The 26,312-nt window shown below is 41.0% G+C and overlaps 1 protein-coding gene across 1 annotated transcript in view; it reads left to right on the forward strand.

Annotated features, from left to right (window-relative positions):
- The window catches only part of UTP4 (UTP4 small subunit processome component), a 30,936-nt gene extending 6,194 nt beyond the window's left edge, over nt 1-24,742 (forward strand). The window contains exons 3-16 of the mRNA XM_001366761.4: nt 2,690-2,881; nt 4,331-4,415; nt 4,931-5,020; nt 5,781-5,992; nt 9,399-9,662; nt 12,255-12,351; nt 13,858-13,922; nt 15,872-15,994; nt 17,084-17,240; nt 19,194-19,300; nt 19,768-19,863; nt 20,681-20,866; nt 22,088-22,198; nt 24,299-24,742. Of these exons, the coding sequence (XP_001366798.4) occupies nt 2,690-2,881; nt 4,331-4,415; nt 4,931-5,020; nt 5,781-5,992; nt 9,399-9,662; nt 12,255-12,351; nt 13,858-13,922; nt 15,872-15,994; nt 17,084-17,240; nt 19,194-19,300; nt 19,768-19,863; nt 20,681-20,866; nt 22,088-22,198; nt 24,299-24,415 (1,902 nt within the window). The 3' untranslated portion in view covers nt 24,416-24,742. The remainder of the gene's footprint in view (nt 1-2,689; nt 2,882-4,330; nt 4,416-4,930; nt 5,021-5,780; nt 5,993-9,398; nt 9,663-12,254; nt 12,352-13,857; nt 13,923-15,871; nt 15,995-17,083; nt 17,241-19,193; nt 19,301-19,767; nt 19,864-20,680; nt 20,867-22,087; nt 22,199-24,298) is intronic.
- The last annotated feature ends 1,570 nt before the right edge of the window (nt 24,743-26,312 follow it).

Genomic DNA, 26,312 nt, shown 5'->3' on the forward strand with positions numbered 1-26,312 from the left:
GGCCAGATTTGAACCTAGGACCTCCCATCTCTAGGCCTGGCTCTCAATCCACTGAGCCACACAGCTGCCCCCAATGACTTGCATTCTTATAAATTGGATTGCGTTCTCTATATATATTTGAGAAATGAGATTGTTATCAGAGAAATTTGCAATAAAAAAATTTTCTCATAGTTTCCTGCTTTCCTTCTAACCTTGGCTATACTATCTTTGTTTATACAAATTTTTTTTTTTAATACAACACCCTTACCTTATGTCTTAGTATCAATTCTGTGAAGAAGAGCAAGGGCTAGGTAATTGGGCTTAAGTGACTTGCCCAGTATCACATAGCTAGGAAGTGCCTGAGGTCACATTTGAACCCAGGTCTTCCTAATTCCAAGCCTGAGTCACCTAGATGCCCCCATCTATACCTAATTTCTGTCAAACTGCTTTTCAGTTTCAGCAGTTTTTGTCAAATAGTGATTTCTTATCCCAAAATTTTGGATTTCATCAAACATTAGGTTTGAGTTTGTCAAATACTAGATTGTTGTGGTCATTTGCTATGTATTGCATACCTAATCTATTCCACTGATCTATTCCACTATTTCATAGCCACTAACATTGTCTTGAAGATTACCAGTTTGAGCTCTGGAATGCCTACACCACCATTTTTTTTACCTTGAGTTCCTTGATGTTCTTGATCTTTTGTCCTTCGGGATTAATTTTATTGCTAATTTTTGAGCTATATTAAATAAGGGTTTTTTGGTAATTAGATTGGCACTGAATAAATAAATTAATTTAGGTAGAATTGTCATTTTTATTATTGCCTGCCCATGAGCAATCAATATTTCTCCTATTGTTTAGATCTGACTTTGTGGGGAAAGTATTTTATAATTTTGTTCATATAGTTCCTCAGTTTGTCTTGGCAGGCAGTCTCCCAGGTATTTCATATTTTTTGCAAATTATTTTAATTAGAATTTCTCCTATCTCTTCCTGCTGGTGATTTATATGGGTTTATTTTATATCTTGCAACTTTGCTGAACTTGTTGATTATTTTCTAATATTTTTTTAGTTGATTGTCTTAAGATTCTCTAAGTATACCATCATATTGGTTGTAAAGAGTGGTAGTTTTATTTTTTCATTGCCTATTCTAATTCTTTCCATTCCATTTCTTGTCTCATTGCCCTAGGGAGCATTTCTAGATTAATACTGAATTGTAGTGGTGATAATGGGTATCTGTCTTCACACCTAATCTTACTCCTAGCTTATTCCCAATAGAGATAATGCTTCTAATTGTTTTAGATAGATACTACTTGCCATTTTAAAGAAAGCTCCATTTATTTCTGTGCTTTATAATAGAAATGAGTATTATATTTTTGTCCAGAGGTTTTTCTGTATCTGTTGATAATCATATTATTTCTGTTGGTTTTGTTATTGATGTAGTCAGTTAAACTGATAGTTTTCCTGATATTGAGCCACATCTGCATTCCTGATATAAATCCCAGCCGGTCGTAGTGCTATATCTTTGTGATATTGCTGTTATCTCCTAGATAATTTTTTATTTAAAATTCTTTTTTTTCTTTTTCTTTATTTAAAATTCTTGCACCAGTGGAGAATGGAGAAATTAGTCTATAATTTTCTTTCTCTTTTTTTCTCTTCCTGGTTTAGGTATCAGCACTATATTTGTATTGTAAAAGGTTTTCTTTGCCTGTTTTTCCAAATAGTTTATATCATATTGGAATTAATTGTTTTCTACATGTTTGGTGGAATTTATTTGTGAATCCATCTGGTCCTGGGAATTTTCTTGGGGAGCTTATTTATGGCTTGTTCAATTTCTTTTTCTAAGATAGGATTTTTAAAGTATCCTGTTTATTTGTAAATATTTATCTATTTCACTTAAGTTGTCAGATTTATTGGCATTTAATTGGCAAGATAGCCCCTAATGATTGCTTTCATTTGTGATGAATTCACCCTTTTCATTTTTTATTTTGGTAATTTGGTTTTTTCTTTCTTTTTACTGGTTTGACTTAAACCTGTGACCCAGACATTGATACCAATTATAGAACAGCTTAATGGCTCAGTGGATAGCGTGCCAGACCAGAGATTTGGGGTTCAAATTTGGCCTCAGACACTCCCTAGTGTATGATCCTAGGCAAGTCACTTAACTCCAATTGCCTAGCCTTTCACTCTCTTCTGCCTTAGAACTAATACTTAATATCACTTCTAAGACAGAAAGTAAAGGTTTTTTAAAAAAAGAAAATAAATAATTGTACTAATTTCCAGGTTTCCAAACAATCCCAAGTATTTATTAAATTATTTTTTACTATTTTGCTCTTTTCAAATACTCAGTGAACCTTTTTGAATCAGAGCTAACCCTTTTTTCAAATGGAGGTAAAATTAGACCTGTGAGCACTTGCTTTGCCTCTTTAAAGCCATCCAAAAGGTGAGTTGTTTGGACCCTTTAAAAGGTTTTATGAATTCCTGAGAACCAAGATATCTTAGCCAAAAATTGAACCTAGGGCTTCCTGTCTCAAGGTCTGTATATTCTGTTTAGAACAGAATTCAAAACCTCAATCTATTTTTAGAATTAAACTATTTCTTTTATTTCAGGTTATGATAGAAATTCCATGTAGTCTTCAACTATTCAGTAGATGTTAATTAGTGATGATGATGATTTGACAACTGAATAAAGTATTACTGTTTTTTGTTTAAGTTTTTCCCAGGTCATGAGGGTCGGGCCACAGAAGCTCTGTGCTGGGCAAAAGGACAGCGACTCTTCAGTGCTGGACTCAATGGTGACATTATTGAGTATGACTTGGAAAAGATGAGTGTCAAATATTCTGTTGATGGCTTTGGTGGTCCCATTTGGAGCATGGCTGCTGACCCAAGTGGCTCATACCTTGCGGTTAGTATTGGGGAGGGTGGAGTAGAGCTTGAGGATAAATGGAATGTATTCTGTTAATTCAGATATAGACTTCTTATGCTCACCAAGGTTTCTTTTCTGCACAACTATGGAAGATTAAGCAAAAAATTATCTTTTAGAATATGACAGTTTGGGTTTTTACCCTATCCTGCTTCTAATATATTCATAATGATGGGATTGGAGTTCATGTTAGGATTGTTCATACTTTGTTTTTATCCTGTTTGCATTCGTTTATTTTTCCAGTGTTGTGTTTTTAAAAAATTAAAGTTTTTATTGATGTTTGTTTGCATAAGTTTTATTTTTCAATGACTTCTCTCCCTACAGTCCTCCTGTAAAACAAGTATAGCCAAACATAATAAATGAACACATTGACCATGTCTGATAGCATATTATATAGAAAACATGTAACATGTTATATATTCATTATATATATTCTAAAATTAACTATAGTACTCCCCTATAACCTCTAAGAGGAGAGAGGTATATTTTACCATGGATCCGTAAAATCTTAATTAATTGCTACATTGATCAGAGTTTTGTTGTCTGTTAATGTATTGTTCTCCTGAGTCTGCTCACTTCTCTCTAGTCCAGTTACATATGAGATTCTTCTAAGTTTCTTTAAACTCTTCCATCAATTTGTTTGGCCATTCCCCAGTTAGTAGATGCCCATTTTCATTCCTGTCTTTGCTACCATAAAAAGTGCCACTATATGGGACCTCTCCAGCTATCTTTGACTTCTTTGGGATCATTCCCAGTTGTGACATCAACAGGGTCATAAAGTATATTTAATTTAATGACTTTTGATGTTATGTCATATCATTCTGGACCAAGTTGCAGTTCTGCCATGGGGCTTTAGAGTATTTGGCTTCCTCTTGATAGCTACCATTTTTTTACCAGCCCTCTGGTGTCTTACCATTTTGGTCCTTTGTTTTTTAATGGGATAAGGTAAAGTCTCATGGCATAAGCCTTTTTTCTATAATTATTGGGCATGGAACATTCATTCATATGGTTGTCAGTAGTTTCATTTTCTCTTTCCTTGTGGTAGATTGGGAAATGAGGGATTAAGGGATTTGGAGCTCCAGTGCATGGAGCTAGAGATTGTCAGAGCCAGGATTTGAACCCAAGTTTCTTCTGAAACTTAAGATCACTGTTTTACATTCAATTAGTATATATCTGTTGTGTTTTGCTCTTAATGAATATTCGGTTTTTTACTCAATTAGAGGAAAAGTTTTTAGCATAGCTCTGATATAGCCTATTCTCATTGCTATAAACTGTCTCTTTAGACCCAGAAATTAGACCACAATTCAGCACCAGGTTATATAGGGTGTAATTTCTTGATTCCAGAATTCTTCTCTCAAAATGCTTTTCTTTTTAAAATTTTTTTTTACCATTTTTGTTTATCTTTTCTGATTTCTTCCTTCCATCTGACAGATAGGCTGTGAGGATGGGTCTGTGAAGCTATTCCAAGTCTCCCCAGACAAAATTCAGCTTGAACGGACTTTAGAACGACAGAAAGGTAAAGGGCATTTTAGGAGTCAGTATGATAAACAACCTTTCCAAAAAGTTGTGCTAGTTTGTGCTTATTATAAGAAATGTGTTGTCTGGAATCTGAAAGGGGCTGTGTCTTGTCCCCTACATGTTCCAGGCTATTCATGCCAGGTTGCCCTGCCTGGAAAAACAAATCCAGAACAAAACCTAAGATTACTCATAAAAAACTAAACAATATTTTATTGTGTAACATGCAGATATGTGACTTGCTACTTCAAAATGACATCTCTGAATAAATAAGGATTGGAATGTGTTGCATTCTCTACAGTATTTCTCAGTCAGTAACATTAAATGCTCACCACTTGGGACTTGGCATGTTCTAAGTGCCCAATGTGATCACAGAGCAGAGTTATATTGTATATGGAATTATGTAATGTGCTGAAATGTAGGGAAATAGAGATAAGATGGCATAATAGTACAGAACTCTATGGTACTCTGCACTTTATTTGTAAATGATTTTCTTTTTTATTTTGTAAACACCAGGTCGAATTCTCTCATTAAGCTGGCACCCATCTGGTACCCACATTGCAGTTGGATCTATAGACTACATTGCTGTCCTTGATGCCAAATCAGGTACTGTTTTTCTCAGTTCAGACAGTGCAGCTCATTGGGGTGGGTTAGTTTTGGGGAAGTTTCATGGAAAGATTTCCAAACTGATGAGTGCTATAACCATTTGTAATATGGAAGAATTGTTGGTAAAGTGTGTCTTCCACCTTTTGTTAGAGAGCAGGGCTTGGAGGGGTGGAATGAAGCAAATCTTTCAAACATGATGTACTCTGGTTTTCTATGGGAAATCAATGGGATTTTTAAAAGAAGAAAAGAATATTTTCTTTAAGCAGCAAAACAAAAATTTTGTAGGATTTGCATTAGCAAATAGTTCTTGGAATAAACCCCTTTGAGGACTTTCATAGCTCAGCCTCCCTTGATTCTTTTAGCAGCCGCTTTGTGAGCTCTCCTTTATAATTAACTTCCTGATAATTTTGGTTGTAATTTTTATCCCCAATCTTCTTAGGTTTGTACAAAGGCACATTTACTTCCCTGATTGGGCCCAGAGAATTAATGAGTTCATGAGCATCTCCCTCTACAGCCTTCTAACTGGGGGACTGGAGACAGGTCAATTCAGCTCGCTAAGCCTCACTGTCTCCATCTGTGAAATGGAGTTAATGACTCTTGTCTTAACATCATACATGACTCTTGTGAAAGCCATATGCAGAATGTGTCCCTGTGAGTTAGGCTTGGCTAGGGTGCAGGAGCTAGAGAGGGGCAGAGGACTCCAGGTTTTGCTTTCCCTCCTCTATCTGCATGTGACCCTCATGGTGTGCTTGTTTCTTAGGCAGCACTACCCAGAAGATGTTAATGGACAAGAGGCACCCGGGATCCCAAAGGCGCCGGTGTGTGGTGTGGGGGGTGGCATTCCTCTCAGACGGGACTGTCGTGAGCACAGACTCAGCTGGGATGGTTCAGTTCTGGGACTCTGAGACTGGCACCCTGGTGCAGACGCATCCCCTCACCAGTTCTGATGTGCTATCCATAGCTGTGGCAGAGGTGAGTACAAGCTAACGTGTATAACTTGTGCATAAAACCTTTGGATGGAGACTCAACTATTTGATGCTGGAATCAGGTTGGCATCATGGAAGGCATGCTAGACTTGGGGTCAGAAAACTTGAGCTCAAGTTTTGACTTGGCCACTTATTGTTGCATGACTTTGGGCAAATCTTTTAACCTCTGAGAGCCTCAGGTTCTTCATCTACAAGATTGCATGACAGTATCTATTATTGGCCTCATAGTGCTGGTGGGATAGTGACATCTTTCTCACTTGATATCTGTCATATGTTAAATATTGTCTGTGGAAGTAGATTTCTTATCTTCCTTGATAGGTTGTAAGATTCACAAAGACAAGAATCACTAGCACTTATGATGCCCTTTCCATAGTCAGTATATGTGCAATAATGCATACAGAATTGGCTTAACACACTTGCTGTTTAGACTTACAGGAAGAAAACCAGACAGTATGTTAGAGAAAGTGATGTTACTGAATCTCTCTCAGCATAAGTATTGATCCAGCAGGCCTAGGGAAGTATATCCAGGACTGATGTCAGGCACCTGTGCCCTCTCACTCCTCAGTGAGCTTATTGGATCATGAACAAAGAGATTCTCTCCAGACCCTGCAGTGGTAAGCAGACCTATAATGTTCATGGAAGAAGGTTCAGAACTCTTGAGATTTCCCTGAGTTCTGAATCCACCTCACTTTTCATCTTTGTCATGAAGTGATGACTTCTTGTATCTTCTTTTCATGTTCAAATTGGATTTGAGCAGATTTGTGTTAGGAAAGCAATTTGAGCCAGTTCCTTTATCTGGGCCTTTCTCTTCATTCGCAGAATGAGAGGCGTGGATTAAATCATCTTTAAAGATCTTCTGACTTTTTAAATTATGTGGTATTGTTGGTATGTAGTTTGCCTTCCATATCATCTGTATTGCGCTGATTTTCTCACTTTTAAACCTCTTCTCTTGGAATTTCATGTTTTTTTCCAAAGCCTTTTGCTTTTCAGACCCTTTGTTGTTCCATTTTAAAGAGACAATAATTCAATGTTTATTAAACATTACTTATCATTAAACTGTATATTAAGTATTGGAGATACTAAAAGAGACCAAGACCTTTAAGATGCTTACCATAATGCTTAACCACAACTTGGGAGCAAATATATACAAAACTAGCTATATATAGGAGAAATAGGGTACAATTAAAAGAGAGATAGCCGTAGAATTAAGAGGGGTTAGGGACAGCTTCTGGTAAAAGGTGGTATTTTAGTTGATGCTTAAAGCCAGACAAGTTGCCAGAGAGAGAGGAAATAATGATCAGCTTCTTCCAAACCTCTCTGATGGTTTGGCTTTCATGCAGAAATGGTAACTTGCTTGTCAACTAGCCAGATTGCTTGCCTTCTTATCAGTTTCATAGTTGCTTATGAGTAAATGTTGAAGATTTAAAAGCACAAAGAGCAGGGAATAAACCTACCTAAGTGTGTCATCTTCTTTCTTCTGATTTTTGTGTTTCTGCATATTTTTTTTAAACCTTTATCTTCCATCTTGGTGTCAATACTATGTATTGGCTCCAAGGCTTAGAAGAATGTTAAGGGCTAGGCAATGCGGGTTAAGTGATTTGGCCAGGGTCACACAGCTGGGAAGTGTCTGAGGCCACATTTGAACCTAGGACCTCCCATATCTAGGCCTGGCTCTCAATCCACTGAGCTACCCAGCTGCCCCCTTCTGCATCTTTTCAAGGAAGCAAGTAAGCTTTTGGAAGACTTGGCACATGTGCAATTTTTTTCTTCTCTCTCTATGATAGTAACTGATCTTTGTAGAGAGGTTTTTTCCTGGTTTCTCCTGTGCTTTATTTGGTATTATATCACAATTTTGTGTGGCAAGAATGATTATCCTCATTTGACAGATGAGATGAACTACCTGAAGTCACACAGCAAGTATCCAAGTTAGGCTTGGAGCCTAGTGCTCCCTCTGTTGTACCCTAGTCAAATGAGGGGCTAAGAGAGCCAGGAGGATCCAACTCTTTTAGCTCTTTACTCAAGTGAAGAGAAGAAACAGTCAGACTCTTTCAAGTAGCAGGTGGTGAATTTAGAGTAGTAAAAATAAACGAAAATAAGGACTGAAATCATTTCCACTCTACACTCTTTGTGTAGAAAATATTCCTACTCATCAGCAGGCTCTTGTTTGCCATTTGTACTCCTACAGATGACATGGTCCAGCTTTGCTTCTTGAGGCTATTGAATTTTCTTGTTACCCTCAGGATTTCTAAACTTTTTGTTTTGTTTTATTTTATTTTATTTTATTTATTTTATTTAAGCTTCCTTTTCTCTTTCAAGTGGTAAGGTAGCACCTTGGGATTCATCTAGTGCACCCCCTCGTTTTCTAGATGAGGAAATTGAGGCTGAATAACAGAGGCTACCTCAAACCTGCTTCCTGGGTTCAATGTTTTCTTGGGTTCCTGTTCTCATGATTTAGATGGACCCCCAGCATATCCATTCTTAAAAACTTCAGGGAGTCATACTTAATTTTGCTTTGTGAATTTGCTAGTTAAATTCACCTTGTTTTGCCGAGAATCACTGGCCTACTTCCTCAAGGCAGAGAGAAAAGAACAACCCACCAGGGTTGGTGTGAGAGCTGTCAGGTGGAAGAGGGTTAAATAGAGCAGGAGTGGGGGGAGTGTTCAAGAGATGCTGGTGGGCACAGTTGACCTCTGAGATGGAGAAGAGGCTCCTGGCAGGTTGCAGAGCCAGGTTCGGGGAGTGCGTTGCTTCAAAAGACACAGGGCCCCTCCTTGGAGTTCCTCTACCAGGGCCTGGGTACATTGAGGAGGGGCATCTTCTGATTACTGCTGAGGTCTCACTACCAGCAGCTGTTGGATGGAGCATTGTGCATGGTTGGCCAGTAGGGGGTGTGGTGACACCATGTCTGTTTCAGAACACACTCCATACACTTGACTGGCTTCATGGACCTTGTGAACTTGTTGCTGCTGCCCTCTCTGACGCACTCTTTCCTCCCCTTTCCTCCCCTTCCCCTTCCCTCCCCTTCCCCTTCTCTTCCCCTCCCCTTCCCTCCCCTCCCTTCCCTTTTACTATAACCTAATTCAGCATAACAAAGTCTTGATACACACTCTCATACATATTTCCAGTGATGCTCCTGACCATGATGCCTAGAAACCATGTAGGTCTTCAGACCCAGGGATAAGAATCTCTACTCTTCAAAAAGATGTTTTTGATTCATAAATTTTAACTTCCATAAGCATAAGTATTCCAACAAATGAGTAAGAACCAAAGAGAGACAAAATCCTAAGCTAGGAGGTCACAATTAAAAGGAACCACTTCATGAGAGCTTTCTCAAGCCAGTACTGACTGACTTCCCTTCATCTTTATTTCTCACTGCTGATTTCATCTTCTAGAAAGAAGACAGCCTGGTGGTGGGCACAGCCGAAGGGACCATATTCCATTTTCAGCTGATCCCTTCAAGGTCTGATGGCAAGCAGAGCCAGTGGGTGAGAACAAAGCCATTCCAGCATCACACCCATGATGTGCGCTCAGTGGCTCACAGCCCAACAGCACTGATTTCTGGAGGTGTGGATGCCCACTTAGTGATTCGACCACTCATGGAAAAGGTAGAAGTCAAAAATTATGATGCCGCACTACGGAAAATCACCTTCCCACACGTAAGAGGCCTTTCTTTCTGTCCTTTTCTAATTTCTGCCTTTTGTACATGGGTAGAGGTGATGGTGTTTTCATTTAGATTTTGTTCCTGTTTTTATACTTGCATACATGGATGGATCTGTGCTCCACTGGCCGAGCTCATTACCCATTATACCTTCTTCAATCGATCCTCATCCATATCCTTTCCTAGTTCATCAATAGAAGGCTTGTCTATTGTGCTCAAGGCTTTCCTATAGGACTTGGAATGTTTTGTGGGAAATGCTGCTCTTGGGTTTTTGTTTTTATTGTTTTTTTTTACCCTTACCTTCCATCTTAGAATCAATACTGTGTATTGGTTCCAAGGCAGAAAAGTGATAAGGACTAGACAGTGGGGATTAAGTGACTTGCCCAGGGCCATATATATATATATATATATATATATATATATATATATATATATATATATATATATATATATATATATATAGCTGAAGTCTTTGAGGCCAAATTTGAACCTAGGACCTCCTATCTCTAGGCCTGACTGTCAATCCACTGAGCCATCCAGCTGCCCCCCACTTGGGTTATTTCCTAGCTTTCAGTTTGGATATGTGACCAAACCACATCTTCTAGAAACATAGTACCTTGGTGAAATTGTCTGTGCCACTATTGTGTGACTCCTAGCTTTAAAGTCAGTGATGTATATCTACCATGCATCTTTTTCCATTGTTCTGGATTTTTAAAAAAATGATAACCAGTAGCTTGGTTTTACATCACCTTAATTTCTTTTTTTTTTTTTAAACCCTTACCTTCAGTCTTGGAGTCAATACTGTGTATTGGTTCCAAGGCAGAAGAGTGGTAAGGGCTAGGCAATAGGGGTCAAGTGACTTGCCCAGGGTCACACAGCTGGGAAGTGTCTGAGGCCAGATTTGAACCTAGGACCTCCCATCTCTAGGCCTGGCTCTCAATCCACTGAGCTACCCAGCTGCCCCCTTCACCTTAATTTCTAACTATATCCTCACCTTCTTCAACTCAAAGAACCATCCCTTGCCAAAAATATAAAGAGGGAGGAAAAATCAGTTCAACTAATTTGATAGAATATGCTCTATTGCTTATACCACTTCCAGTGTTGATTGTTTACACACAAATGTTATTTTACAAGTGGTTATTAATTGGGTGATTGCTAGTGTTCCATGATTTAAAGACATAGCATTACCAGGGAAATATTGGACTTTTGTATCAGGTGGTCATCTTAGGAATTGAAAGCATTGAGCAGTTTTCCAAATGAAATCCAGCCCCTTCTACTCTTTTTAAATTTGGACTTCTAATTCCATGTTTTGCCCATTGAACTCTTTGTCATGATCTACCCAAAAGGCATTCTTCATTCACTTGGAGTTTATCTTTAGAGATCTCTTTCAGGAGGTGCTAGGCACTTCTGATTTTGAGCCTTACTAAATTACTATTTCCTGTTGGGGTATTTGAAAAACTGGGCTAATAACTTTAGGGACTTGCTCTTCCACTCAGTCTTCTAATGGGATATGGAGAATTTTGGCATCACACCTGTCACATTTTTTTGGCCATACCTAATTTATGATAAAATAGTGAATTGTTGACCAAAATTGTCCATCTTTTAAGGAATCTTTTAGGATCTTGCATATATATAGAAGATACCCTCTTGGAAAAGAGCCTATAAGGCTGTTTTGTTTTTACAAAATCAAATACCTTTTTTTGTAATGAGTAAATGATAAAAATAGTGGGACTTTGTGCTCTGTACACCTCAATCATTTGGGTGACAGTGGAAATGTTTCTACTACAGTAAATGTTTTGTAAAGCCTTCTTGTTACTTTCAGTTTTTTTCAGTACAAACAGTCTGGCTATGTATTTCTTTAAAGACCTTTTAGATGTTAGAAATTAGGCATATGCGTTGGTAGTTGCCATTCTAAAAAAAAAGTGCCATCTCTCCTCTTCAGAGTGTTTGGTTTCTTCCCCTTTGAATGTTCTTATTGTTGTTATGACTATGTTAAAAAAAAATAAGGTTGGTTTTTATAATGATAGCAAAGATTATTTCTCCTTTTGTCTTGAGTCTGTGGGTCCTTTTTATTACAAAGCATTTATTTGATCATCAGTTAACTAAAATCAGTCACTTGGTTTTTTCTTCAGATAAATTAATACTGTGTTCCTATGATCCTTCTCCCAGGGAGGTGAGCAGCACCGGTGGTTTCTTCTTTCTATGGGCTAAGGATCATAAAGCTGGAAAGAACAGTATAGATCATATAGGCCCAGAGAGGGGAGATCACATATTCAACATCACATAGGCACCCATGAAGCCACAGAGCCAAAATTCAAACCCTGACTCTCTTTAAAACAAATCTAGCATTCTGTCTCTCTGTTAGCATACACCAATATTTGTTTTCTTGAGCCCAATTTCTGCCTTTCTTTGTTTGCATCATTCTGTTTTGAGGAAGAGATGAATTGAGTGAAAATGAAAAACAGTGATGCATTAAAGCCATTTTGTTCCAACTTTATATAATATACTAAGATGGTTTTTTTCCTTGACCTTGTATTTGGGAAATTTAAAGAGTTAACTTCTGGTGCTGATTGTTATTCCTTGGCCACAGCGGCGTCTCATCTCCTGTGCTAAGAAGATGCAACTCCTCCTCTTCCAGTTTCCTCAGCGTCTAGAACTTTGGCGATTGGGAGCCACTGATGCAGCTGGTGAGTAGGGAACCATCTTCTCCTGAAATAAACTGTTAATACGATGGAGAAAGATGCTAAAATCAGAATCATGGAAAGAAAAGAACTCTTGGGATGATCTGAAAAACAACATGTGGCTTTTTGTGTTTCTACAAAATACATGCTCTTAGGTAGCCCATTCTCACTCCCACAAACCCCCAAAAGCATCTCCACAGGAAGAACTGTTGACCCAAGATATCTTTCAAGCTCAAAGCTTTCCAGGAAACTCAGAACTCTAGGTTGACCCAGGACAGGACTAGGAAACTGGCCTAGACACTAGCTCTAGCCAGACCACATTTTGGCCCTACTGTTGTTAAATAGAGATGGTTTACAATTTATATAGACATAATTTTAAAATTGAAAGAATTACTGAAACATCACCTAGCCTAGCCCCCCTCCTGTTTTACAGATGAAGAAACTGAAACCTGGAGAGATGACATCACAAACCAGAGCCAGAAGCTTAGCACTAAAAGGGAACTTAGAAACTATTTGATAAAACTGTTACCTTGGGGCAGCTAGGTGGCACAATGGATTGAGTACCTGGGGAACTGTGGAGATACTGGGTTCAAGACTGACCCAAGACACTTTCTAGCTGTATCTCCCTGGTCTGGCTCTTGCCCTTGTCTTAGAATTGTCATTGAAAGAAAAGTAAAGAGTTTTTTTAAACCAACTGCTACCTCCTTTGGAGAAGGAGGGGACTTGAGTTGCTCGAGGTCAGTGAGCTTGCTGTGATCTGACTCCCAGTCTGCTCTCTAGGAGCTATGTCAGAGCACAGTCCAGTGGTGTGTAAAGCAAACACTTTATTGTGCATAGTGTTGAGGAGCCAGCAAAGGGGACTCTTGATATTTCTGGTTCAAAGACTTTCTAATAGAATCAACACCCTATGTCATTGATTAGAGCAAAGGCCCTGGGTTCAAAAGGCCCAAGTTGAAAGTTCAGTCTTCAGACACTAGTGAGGTGATGCTGGGCAAATCTCTTGAGCTCTCAGCCTCTGTTTCCACATCTGTAAACAGGAGTGAAGTTTGCATGAACTCCTTCAGGCTGTTTCAAGGAAGGTGCTACAAACCTTCAGGAGTTGTAGACATAGCTGTTTTCATTGAGGTTCCTTTCTGGGCAATTGAGTGAGAGAACAGACTTATTTAGTCTCCTCCACTCTCCTGGCAGGTCTGGGAAATTCTCATGACACAAGGACATGGGGTGGGGTTGTGAAAAATGAGCGATTGGTCAGGATAGGGGCCAGAGCAGAACAGACAGCTTTCCTCTTCCTCAGTCCCAGGAGATTTTGAGCAAGCTAGCTAGCCAGCCAGCCAGCCACTAGCTGGCCAGCCAAACAGCTGCCTAGTTTTCCAGAGGCCTCCTCCCATGCTGGTAAGGATTCAAGGTATTCAAGACACATAACAATATGGTTTTAGAGGGGAAAGTGTACTTTTGTCCTTGGGGAAATAACTTCCTTAAGAATGAAATCCTTAGTGGGGTTTCTTGTTCCAGGAAAGAATGAGGACATCCTTCCACTCTCTAGAAATGCAGAACATTTGCTTCAGCTCAAAAAAAAGGTAAGAAATGGCTTAATCTTAATGCATAGAGCCTGAAATAGAGGATGGTATTTTGATTCCCTATTCTGAATTCCCTTCATACACATACACAGTAATACACTTAAGTCATTCACTGGTTCATCCAGTGAATACTTATCTAATATCATATACATAGAATTAGTGAGTTTATCATAGACAAGTAATTTTTTTGGCATGAGGACTCGTGCAAACTCCTGGAACCATTGACCATATTTCCTTGACACTTTTGCACCAAAGATGACTTACTTATATCTGCCCCATCTCTTATCTTCTCCAGCAGAAAGCCCCCGATATCATTCCCTTTCTCTGTTTTTTATTATTTCTCTTTCTGGAAATATTTTCCCAACAACCTGAAAACTTAGTTGTCTTCTGTCCATCCTGAAAAAAATTCTTTTCAGGGCCCTTGGTTCTCTGATTGTTTCTTGCTTTGGCTGTATTATCATTCCTACTCCACACCCCCTCTGTGAATATACCCCAAGTGCTCCATCTAGGACGCTTTTCTCTTTTTGTTCTGCTTCCCCTCCTCGGTCTCTGTAGCGCCAAATTGATATATTGAGCCTTAGGCCTTCTCCTGAGCTGTAGTCATGCAGCTATAGCCTGCTATAGATTTCAGACTAGACATCAGCTCAGCATGTCTAAAACAGCTCCCCTTCTACCAAGCCTATCATGGTTCAGCTTTCTTGTTTTCATCCTTCCAGTAATACAGATTTTCAATCTGGATGTTATTCTTGACTCTTCACCCCTTCACTACCCAGGGCCTCCATCCTTTGGTCCATCTTGTTGTCTGTTCTCCACAATATCCTCCCAGTTTAAGCCCCATCATCTCTTGCCTGAATCCCTTTGCAATAACCTCTACTCGCTCCCCTTTCCAATTCATCTTCTCCACAGCTGCCAAAGCAATTTTCTTCAAGTCTGGCCATGCCGCTCCCCTCTGGAACTCCATATTCATGTTGATTCTACATTAGAATATAAGAACTTCTTTTTGGCCTTCAAAGCCTCTCACAACCTGGCCCAGCCTACCTTTCTAGCATTACTGTTCCTTCCTACCCTTACCACCGTACACTACATTCCCATCAAAGTAACCTTCACTCTCATCCTCAACACTGCATCTCGGGCTTCTGAGCCTTTGCCCTGACTTTCCTCCATGCCTGTTATATCCTCTTGCTCATCCAGAACTGACAGTAGAGTTCCTTATTTTTTTCTCAAAGTGGTCCTTCATCTCCACCTTCTATATAAAACCTTTTATGGTCCCCAGCAGTTAGTCCTCTCCTCCTCATTCCACTCCCCTAATAAATGTACCTGGTATTTATTTCTGCTTAAATTGTATTTATGTACACAGTGTCTCCCCTCCTCATTCTAAGTTTAGCATCCCCACTAGCCCTGGCACATGCTAGGACCTGCTACATGCTTAGTTTTTAGAGTGGAATAAGTGGCTTTAACACCATACCCCTAAGTTCCCGGTGCCCCGAAAATCATGGAATTTCAGGGTTGGAAGGGATTTCAGGCATCATCTAGTTTAACTTGAACAGGAATTCCTCTCTGCTACATGAATGCTTTCATTCATTTAGCAAGCAACTATTATCCCTGACTAGCCTTCTGAATTCCTCTAGAGAGAAAGGAACCACACCCAGCTGCTCACCCCCATCTCCCACCCTTTACCCTATTCTTTCTTCATATTAGGGGAGAGAATGTATTTTGGTGTGTACTAGTGGTAGTGGGATATAGGCATTTTCAGGCCTGTTTCATTTTTTTGTTGGTGGTTGTTTTTGTTTTGCTCTGGAAGTCAGGTAAAAGGCATTCAGTCATTGACCCCAGTGATAGCTACCCTTTTTTGGTGTCTAGTGATGACATTTTAAGAGGACCTCAGGTTAAAGTGAGTCATCTGAATGTTGCTTTTATTTGAATGTCTACTCATACTTTGTAATTCTCAGGGTCCTGAGAACATTTGCTGCAGCTGTATTTCCCCTTGTGGAAGCTGGATTGCCTATTCTACAGCTTCTAGGTTTTATCTCTATCGGATGAATTATGAAAATAACAGTGTGAGCATCAAAAGGGTAAGTAAGTACAGGCTAGCTCAGTGCCTCTTGAAGAACTTCCTCTCCTCAAGTCTTGTGTTTTCCATTGGAGGGTATCTCTGATACACCACACAAAAACTACCCCCTGGTGGGTGTCCCAAGGTATTGAAGAACTTCCTCCTCCCCTAATCTTCCCCTTCTTTTTGGTTATTTCCTTCATCATAATGTTCCTTAACTTATATGAAGGATTTTCAGACTCATTTTCTCATTCGTTGTTACAACCACCCTGTGAAATAAGTAAGGCAGGGAATATTATTCTGGGAAGCTAAGTGATACAGTGGGAAGAGCTCACTCTGGAGTCTACATCCCATGAGGCCTGCTGCCTACATATGACTGAAGCCCTAAGCCAGCCATTTAATTCTCTGGCCTCTTTAATCCTCCCTCATCTTTACAAAAGGGGGTTAGGTATCTAGCACAAAGTAATTGTTTAATACATGCTAATTGTGTAACAGCTAGGTAGCTCAGTGGATTGAGAGCCAGGCCTAGAGAAAGGCCCTGGATTCATATATGGCCTCAGAAACTTCCTAGCTGTGGAATCCTAGGCAAGTCACTTACCCCAATTGCCTAGGCCTTACCACTCTTCTGCTTTGGGACTGATATTTAATATCCCTGTCTAAGACAGAAGGTAAGCATTTCAATAAATAAATGCTCTGCACTTGTGATCTGGCATATATATATGCTTTTATATTCATTGATTGAGTCGCAATCTTATGATTCCCATTCTATCCTAGGCAATGATAGATCCAAGGCCACTCTTCAACAGGAGTTCCTAACCTTTTTATGTCATGGGCCCCTTTGGCTCCCTAGAGAAGCCTGTGGATTCCTCAGAATAATGTCTTTAAATACATAAAATACATAAAATTACAAAGGAAACCAATTCCATCCAGTTCTCGGAATATTTTTTTCTAAATTTCACTTGCTTGAGGGCAAGACATATTCACATTGCAGAAATTTTAACGCCTTAACTTTATTTCACTGTGGTAGAGTTTTTCTTTCAAAGTATTATTTCAGATGTGGAAATTCTACTTGAGAATGAACTGCTATCTCTTCCTTTTTGCCTACTTTAAGGTTTCAAAATTGCCCAAGTTCCTGAGTTCTGCTTTCCAGATTTTGTTCTCTGGAGACTCTGCAATGTTGTATGTGGCATCCAATCAAGGTTCTCTTCATGTTATTCAGCTGCTCGAGGGTTCCTTGAAACACCTGCACACCTTTCAGCCACAGTCAGGTAAGGATTATATTGTTGGCTCAAGCATCAGCATCCAGAACTTATCCTCACTGTCCCCTCCCCCCCCCCCCCCCAATATTGTGTGCCATACTGTGCTCTGTTCTCCCTAACACATACCCAGATGGCAACAGTTTAGAGGGGGAGGAGATTTCTGCCAAAAAAAAACCTGACAGGTTCTGAAATGTTCCCCATCTACCTGTTCCTCACTAAGCTTTTTTATTCTGTAATTCAGTCAGAGGGAAAGTTAAGCTGATGCAAATCTCTTCCTTTTTATCACTGTCAGAGATATTTCTGGTGTATTATTTTTATTCCATAGCTGGTACACTCATTAGCTAATTTAAGTCTACGATGACAAGCAGTATTGACATTCTTTGACTGCTTTACAGGGTTCTTTTCCCCCTGAAATATGGTATGGCAGTATTCGCTAGCATTGTGTAGTCTCCATCACCCTGAAGAGGCAGGCCTTTCTGGACTTCCTGAAGTAATGCCTTAAACAGACCATTCTCTACCCACATCCTATTTCACACATCTAGAAGTACGTGTTAATATACTGGTCTAAAGTTGAAACTCTAAGCAGTGAGAGAACAGGAAAGGAAATGTGCCAGGCAAAGAATAGGAGCCTGCTACCTATAGTCTGACTTCCCTTGTGGGGCAGGGGTTGGGAATGAAGAAGTCCTAGAGTCTTTCTCATTGTCTGTGCTTCCAGCTAGAAACAGAATCACCCCTCTGCTACTGCTTAAACCAGATGTGGGGGGCTGTTTCTACAAGGACAGTATAGTGGTTGATTGTCCAGTTTGTAGAGTATCAAGATTTCTTGCTTCTTTTGTCCATGTTAGGCCTCAGAAACTTCAATGGGGCCAGTGAGCCTGCAGTAACTTCCATTGCTTCCAATAAACTAAGCAAGAATATGGGTGCCAAGGATGTGCCCAACATTCCCCAAAAATCAGATTCTTCCTCCTATCATTCAGGACCCACCAATACTGTGTATTGGCTCCAAGGCAGAAGAGTGGTAAGGGCTAGGTGATGGGGGTTAAGTGACTTGCCCAGGGTCACACAGCTGGGAAGTGTCTGAGGCCAGATTTGAACCTAGGACCTCCCATCTCTAGGCCTGGCTCTCAATCCACTGAGCTACCTAGCTGTCCCCTCAATCACTAAATCTTTATCCAACCTCATCTTTCACAGTTCCCCAACACTTCCTTTCCAATTTTACTCAATCCTTGAATGGTTTCTTTCGGGCTCCTAAATGGAGCTTATGTATGAGAGGGGTCGGGGTGACAAGAATAAATACAAAGTATGTTCAGGGTAATGCAGTAATTGGAAATAGGAATCAGAGGAAGGTGCCATTTCAAAAGAAACCAGGGATTCCAAAAGGAGGGAGCACACGCTTAGCATGGCAGTCATTGAGCAAAGTTGGGAGAAATTAGGAAGAAGGCCTCTTTGGCTGGTGGGGAGAGTGTGTGATGGGAAATCAAGTGGGGGGGGGGGCTCACCAGATTGTGAAGATTGTGTGTCCTAGATCACAGTGTTCTGTGATCATTGTGACGTTGGTTCTAAAGAAGATTCGTGAGGGGTAGGCAATGGGGGTCAAGTGATACCCTGTGTCACACAGCTAAGACATTTCTGAGGCTAGATTAGAACTTGGCACCGCTTGGTTCTCATTCCACTGAGCCACCTCAGTTCTCTCAGACCAGTCAACTATTAACTGCCTGCTGTGCAAGACACAGTTTTACTGAGTGACCCAAGCCTTACTCGTTGGGAATGTAATGCCCCTCTTGTGTCTCTCTCCGATGATGTAAGAAGTAGTGGACGGCCCGACTTTGAAGATATATTTGCAAAGTTAAGGAAAAATCAAATTTTCCCTAGGAATAAGGTTTGCATTATCCTGACTATCTTATTAGGAGCATAATTCTCTAGGGAACCAAGAGATTCCATCAAGCTCTTTTCTTCTCTCAGGGACCTCGGAGGCCATATCCCTGTTGGCAGTGAGCCCAGATGGGAATTGGTTGGCTGCAGCAGGCATGAGCAGTGGAGTCAGTATCTACAATTTGAAGCATCTTAAGGTAGGTCCAAGATTCGTTTTGTTGTTGTTTAGACCTAGGATTTCATTGGATTCGAGACTCCTTGTACCAGTGTAGATGGACAGCTAGTACAAACCTTACAAGTCTTTGATGGTCAGCAACCTGGGCTTCTGACCAGGTTAGTGACTTGCCTGGGGTCACACAGCCAATATTGTTGAAAGGTAAGATTTGAACCCAGGTCTCCTTACTCTGAGGCCAGTTTTATCCACAACTTCCACATAACCTCTGAGGCTCAGAATTTATTGCACTTCAAACCACCTGGAAGAAGTTAACTTTGTATTTACAAGTTGATGTTTCCATATATTGACATGTAAAGGCTTATTGTTCAGCCCTTTGGTGGATACTCTCCCAATTATACATCTCTGCATTGGAATCCAGGAGTGATTCCAGAGCAGGAAGGATACACAGGGTCACTTACCCTGTTGCCTTGTTCTCTCTGTCTTCCTCAGCCTCACTGCATGGTGCCTGCTTATAACTTCCCTGTAACAGCCCTAGCCATCGCTCCCAACACCAACAACCTTGTGATTGCCCACTCAGACCAACAGGTGAGTAGGGGGAGGGGCAGGAATCCGGCAACCTCGGGGTAGCAATAGGTGGCCCTGGGGAAGTGTGGTGAAGGGACGGCATCCCTAGACTGTTGTTTCCTTTGGCCATTGCCTTGCTAAGATGTCTGATGTCACGGGGCAGATGCTCCCAGGCTCACTGTCGCTCCCCAGGTGATGGCAATGACTTAGCCAGAGTCCATGCTGCTTCCTTCAGACACTCTGTGGCCAGGCCTAAAGTGCTGCATTGGTCAATAGGAGGTGGGGTAGGATTTTCGGGATCTTCACGACTCTTCCTTCATGTTGCTCCATCCCTGCTTTCTTGTCTTCTTGGTAATTATTGGCAGAGGTTCAGAAAGGTTCCATTCCTTACCTCGGGGCACAAAACCCCGCAGTGGCAGAAGCAGTACTAGAGCTGTCACAGAGTGGCCCTTTCTCCCACATTAATTGTATCAAGCAGAGACGATCAGACCAGAACTCTGGCCTGTGTTGTAGTTATTAATTCTTATACGGCTAATAGTCGACGTAGCAGCAGTTTGCCCACCATTCAGCAGTCTCCATGAAATGAGTTGCTTATTTATCTTAGTTGAATTTCCTACTAATTGTCGATCTTTCCTGGAGACAGAATAAATACTGAGGTTTAGTATACATCATCGGGGTGTCCTGGGAAATACTGATCAGATGCCCAAGACGTGTTTACTTTACATGGGTATCTGAGTTCTTTGTGGTTTACAGTTGAGATTGGGAAAGGTTCTTTCTCTTTTTAGGATGTCCTTTAGGGCAGTGGTAACTTTTATACTGTTATCATGCCCTCAACTAGGTCTTTGAATTCAGCATCCCACAAAAACAGTACACAGATTGGAGCAGGAAAGTACAGAAACATGGGCTTCACTACCTCTGGCTGGAAAGGGATACACCAATCACACACATCACTTTTCATCCCAAGAGGCCTACACATATCCTCCTTCATGACACCTACATGTTCTGCATCATCGATAAGTCCATGGTAAGTGCGTCCGTACCACCTGAGGTCCTCTCTTCCTTCGGGATCTTCTTTCCTAAACAGCTTTGACTAATCTAAAAAGAAAAGGCGAACGGAATTTTCCCAGATGCAACGATACAAGACTTACCTACTCCACTGGGCTGTTGGGAATGTTTTGTAACCTTTATATTATGGTGTAAATGGGAGACATTTTTGCTGAACTGGCCACTTAATGGGTCAGACCAGCTTAGTGCTGCAGTGTCCAACTTCTTAGGGAAATTTTGGTGATCCACTTGGCCTGAGATGATTCTGCTAGAGTTTTGGCTGCTTGTTCCTAGAGTTGAAAACCTCCAGGCATCATTAGCAAGAAGTGAATGGCTGCCGTAGCTGAATAAAATCCACCTCAGAGAATGCTCTTTTGCATCCCCCGGGTTTAGGTGGGATGTTCTTCGGGCTTATCCAACTGCTGCTTTGAGTCATTTCAGTGCTGTAGGCTTTCCTGAGTAGACATCTTCACCACAGCCCAGGGTTCTACAAATAGCACTTGTCATAGGAGCTCAAAGCACGTTATAACACTCAGCAGTGGTTTTGTTGTATCTGTGAACATGGGGGTGTGGGGAACACGGGGGAAGCAGATGGCTGAAAACAAGTTATTCACTACAGTTTGTACAAGGGACCTGCTTCATATGGCTGGTGAGAGTTCTCCATGTGGGAGAGCTGGCTGACAAGTGCCTTCTGAGGGATGAGTGATACAGGAAGGCCTCCTCCCACCTGCTTGCCTCTTTGTAAGCAAGCCCAGATGATTCTTCTGGAGAGTTGGTTCCCAGCCCATCACTTCCACACACTAGACCTAGCTATTATGGAATTTAATTTGTTTGTCCAGAAAGCATCTCCTAGGGTGCCAGTAGCATGTGGCAGGCTGATTTTCAGGTGCAAAGCCTGTGTGGGCCGACCTCCCACAAATGCCGGCTTGTTTCCTCCTTGATAAGGTATTGAGGCAGAGCTGATCAGAAGTCCCTGGGAGGCCTTTGGTCTGACTAGTGGAGTCAAGCACATTTTTCTTTATGCATGCCTGGGAAGAGGAGTCTGATCCTTTCTGATAGAAGCAGAAAGTGGGAATTGGGACAATCAATTCACATAGCCACCTGAAAATGTTGACATGCATGGGCTGGACGGGACATGACAAGCCGAAAGCCAAGGATATTGAAGACTTTAAATATGTCATGTTGTTGTTTTTCTCTTTAGCCACTTCCAGATGATAAAACTCCCTTATTCAATCAACTTTCCTTAAGGGAGGCATCTGAAAACGTTAGAAGACGCCATGCCCATGCCTTCAAAATCTCTAAAAAATTTCAGGTGAGAGCATTTTTAGTGCTATTGACTTCAGGGTGGTACTCTAAAGATGTAATGAGTCCTGTGCTCTTATGAAGAAAATAAAAACCCTATAGTCTAGGCAACAAAATCCCTGACTTACCATTCAAAGACCTTAGCATTTCTTTCTTCTTTTTTTTCTTTCTTTCTTTCTTTTTTTTAACAAACCCTTACCTTCCTTTTTAGAATCAATACTGTGTATTGGTTCTAAGGCAGAAGAGTGGGAAGGGCTAGGCAATGGGGGTCAAGTGACTTGCCCATGGTCACACAGCTGGGAAGTATCTGAGGTCAGATTTGAACCCAGGACCTCCCATCTCTGGGCCTGACTCAATCCATTGAGCCACCCAGCTGCCCCCAACATTTCATTTTCATAATAAATTTCAAATTCTAGGGCAAAAGGAATCTTCCAAGGTTATCCAGTTCATCCCCTGCTCCTCTTGAACTATCTCAGACAGATACAGAAATGTGGTCTGTTTGATACTAAAAGTCTATGCTGGGGTATCTAGGTAGAAAAGTAGATTGAGAGCCAGGCTTAGAATTGGGAGTTCCTGGGTTTAAATGTGGCTTCAGACATTTTCTAGCTGTGTGACCCTGAGCAACTCAACCCCATTGCCTAGCCCTCGCCATTCTTGGAATGGATAGAAGGCAAGGGGTTTTTTGTTTGTTTGTTTTTAAGCCTATCCTGTGTATATAATTGCTCACCTTCTTAAGGCGTGGAGTGGAGTGGAGAGAAGGAAGAGAATTTGGAGCTCAAAAAAATTTTAAAAATTTTATGTTAAAATATTTTACATGTAATTAAGAAAAAATGAAAGACTTTCAAGCCCTCTATTAAAGGTTTCACAGATTTTACATCCAAAAGACTTGAGAATCTTAATGAAGCCCTTTAATAGTTTGGGTTCCTGGTATAGAAGAAGAAGAACCTCTTAGAGGCCTGCATTGAGACAGTAGTAGGAAAAGAGTTGGGGGGGAGGAGCGCAGGCAAGTGTTCCGTTCTGTACTGCTCACATGCTGAAGAGTCAAGCAACAGCACCCCTTCCCAGAACCTAATACAAATACAGTGAAGGGCTGACGCTGGAGCTCAGCCGGCTTCCACACTTCTGTAAAAACTGAAAGAGAATATCTCCCCCAAGATGGACGGGGCATTAAGCACCAGGGAGTGGGGGACTTGCCCTCAAGGCTCATTACAGCTCTGACAAGGTGTGTTCTCTTTCTGTGTTAAAATTTAATTTCTTCCAACCTACAGATTCACAGGAACTCTCTTGGGAGTCTAGATATGGAGCTGGGAGGGGCTGTGGAGCCCATCTAGTGCTGTAATTTTACATATAAGGGCACTGGATCCCAGAAAGGTTCATTGGCTTCTCCAAAGTCCCACAGGCACAGAACTGGGATGTCAGCCCAGAGCCTTTAAATTCACATTCAGCATAATTTCCGCAGCCCTTGCCTTGGTTAATGTTTAGGCTCTGTTTTAGCCATTAGGAGACAGGTTCAGAGGTTCTGATTAGCTTAGCTCTTGTGTATAGTGGTGATGAGAAGGGAAGGGAAGGAGCATGATGTCATTGGGCTAAGCCCTTTACAAATAGTCTCTCATTGGGAGGCAGGTGCCATTATTATCCCCTCATTTAGAGTAAGGGATATAGGAAGCCTTTAAGCGCCCAGCCTATGGTCACAAGTCTAGTGTTTGAAGTCAGATTTGAGCTGAGAACTTTCTGACTTAGGCCCAATGCTTTTATCTATTGCACTACCAGCTACCCATAATCTGGTGGTCTGTCTGATACTGAGGGGCCACATGCCCCAAAGCTCTCAGTTGACACTGGTTTGTAGAAATTCGAAGATTTTTTGGTCCAGAATATTGGAAAATTTTAATATAATCAATCCCTTATGGGTAAATAAATATGTGCCCCAAAGCTACAGATAGCTTTCTATATTTTAGTACTAGAAATGAATTTTATTATTTATAAGGCAAGTAGGGCTTTAGAAAGTGATCTGGTTTGCCAGTCAGCCGACTCCTTTCAGACTGGGTTCGGTGCTTCCTAGAGGGTTGTGGGAGCTTCCCAGTAGAATCACTGTCCTCTTTCTGACTTGCAGCCTCTCCTCTTCATGGACCTATTGGATGAAGGCACATTGGTGGCAGTAGAACGGCCTTTGGAAGACATCATTGCTCAGCTTCCACCACCCATCAAACGAAAGAAATTTGGGACTTAATTGGAGTTGTATGTCTCCTTCCCTGGACTGGCTGACTTGTTTTTTTTGTCCCCTAGAAATCATGATAATAAAACAGTTATTCTTTAGGGCTATGCCATCATGTTATTTGCCCTCGTTTCTTAGCTGCCTGAAGACAGGGTCAAGACTTGTACCTGGAGCCCTGGGTCACGACCAGTCAATTTGCTGCAGTGCAGTGGAACTGAACAGAGATCCAAACAAGATATCTGTGGTCGTGATGAAGTACCAAAGAGCCATGAAACACTTGTCTTCCCGTCAGAAAAGAGGTGACAGCTGCCTCTGCCCTTAAATAAAGTTCGAGACTGCAGAGAGCTGGCTTTCATTCTGTCTCTGTTGACTTCCAACCACTTTACCTTTGAAAAGTTGTGGTCTTCCTTTCTGCGCCCTAAATTCTTCAGTGAAAAAAGTTGTCTTTGCCCATTGGTGATCTGTTAAACCCAGACTAGTGAAACCAGAAGAGAGGTGAGGTGCATTTGGTTTTAGGCAGAGTTTCAGTTTTCAAATTGACAAGATGTGCTTTTTCTGAAAATGAATGTTTCTGGCCTTCAGATAGTCAACTGTTAACTTCTTAAATGGCAGTAAATGGTTTCGTAGCGGTGTTTCCTCATTCATTTAGTGGCAGGGTTTCAAAGGAACTTTGGACAGATACCAGAGATTTGGGGGGAGGTATGGGAAGACAGGGAGGGAAAACAGGCCATTTATTTAATTTCTTACTGCTTCTCCACTCTGCTCTGGACTGTTATTCCCAGAATGCTGGTACCCTATTCATTTGAATTTATTCTCTTAACTAGAAAATGAATATCCCTAGTTATTTGGATTGAGCAAATAGATTTCTCTTCTGTACCATGCCTGCTGAAAAGCATCTGTGAAGTCTGTTCTGCCATGGGGGTGGGGAGGGTGTGAGGCTTTTTGATGACACCATTGGGTGGAGTAATGCTTAAAAAATTTTAGATGGTTATGCTTATGTGTTTCTTGCCCCCAGGGCTCTGTTCTGAAAAGAGAAAACACGTTGACTAACCTCATGTGGGATGGAACTGAAAGTGGGATCAATCTATGGAACCTAGTAATACAAATCCAGAGGCTAGGAAAATGTTTGGGAAGAGCAAAGAGATCAAGTGTTATTTGTTGTCAAGTACAATTAAATTTGGGCTCATCCATTTATATTTGCCAGCAGTAGTTGTCTCCCTTTAAATCTATTGTCCCTTTATGGTTCGTGAAGAATAGCTTTCTTTATCGCTGGACAGTTACCCATCACTGAGTTATGACAGTGTTTTCCCAACCTTTGGGCTGCCTCAGATGAGTTTCGAGCTCTTGAAGCAAAAGGTAGACGACCTCCCATCAGCGGTATCATGAAGGGAATACGTATTAAACAGCTATGTGCCAGACACCATGCTAAGGGCCATCCAGATATCTCATTTGATCTTTCAAAGAGGTTCCTTTATGGATAACTTGGTCTACATGACTCCTGAGGTGCCCTCTAGCTCCAGAGATTTAGCAATTTGGTTATCCTGATATAGGCTAGGGCAGCTAGGTGGCTCAGTGGAGACCAGAGGTCCTGCATTTAAATTGTTGTGTGACCCTAAGTAAGTCATTTAATCCCAGTCACTTAATCCTCATCGCTCTTCTGCCTTGGAACCAATACCTAGCATTGATTCTAAGGTGGAAGGTATGGGTTTAAAAAAAAAAAGTAAATGAGACTTTGGAGGGAGCTTGCTGTAATTTTGGTTTACACATATTTCCTATGCTTTTTTGCATGATTGGAACCTAAATTCAGAATCACTAATGTTTATAAAATGCAATTGTTTCCTGGGCAGGGAAAAGAATCACTTAACTATCAATTCACCTGCTGTCACCACATTCTGCTACAGAAAAGATTTCA

This window comes from Monodelphis domestica, chromosome 1 (genome assembly GCF_027887165.1).
Source record: "Monodelphis domestica isolate mMonDom1 chromosome 1, mMonDom1.pri, whole genome shotgun sequence".
In the NCBI taxonomy this organism is placed as follows: Eukaryota; Metazoa; Chordata; class Mammalia; order Didelphimorphia; family Didelphidae; genus Monodelphis; species Monodelphis domestica.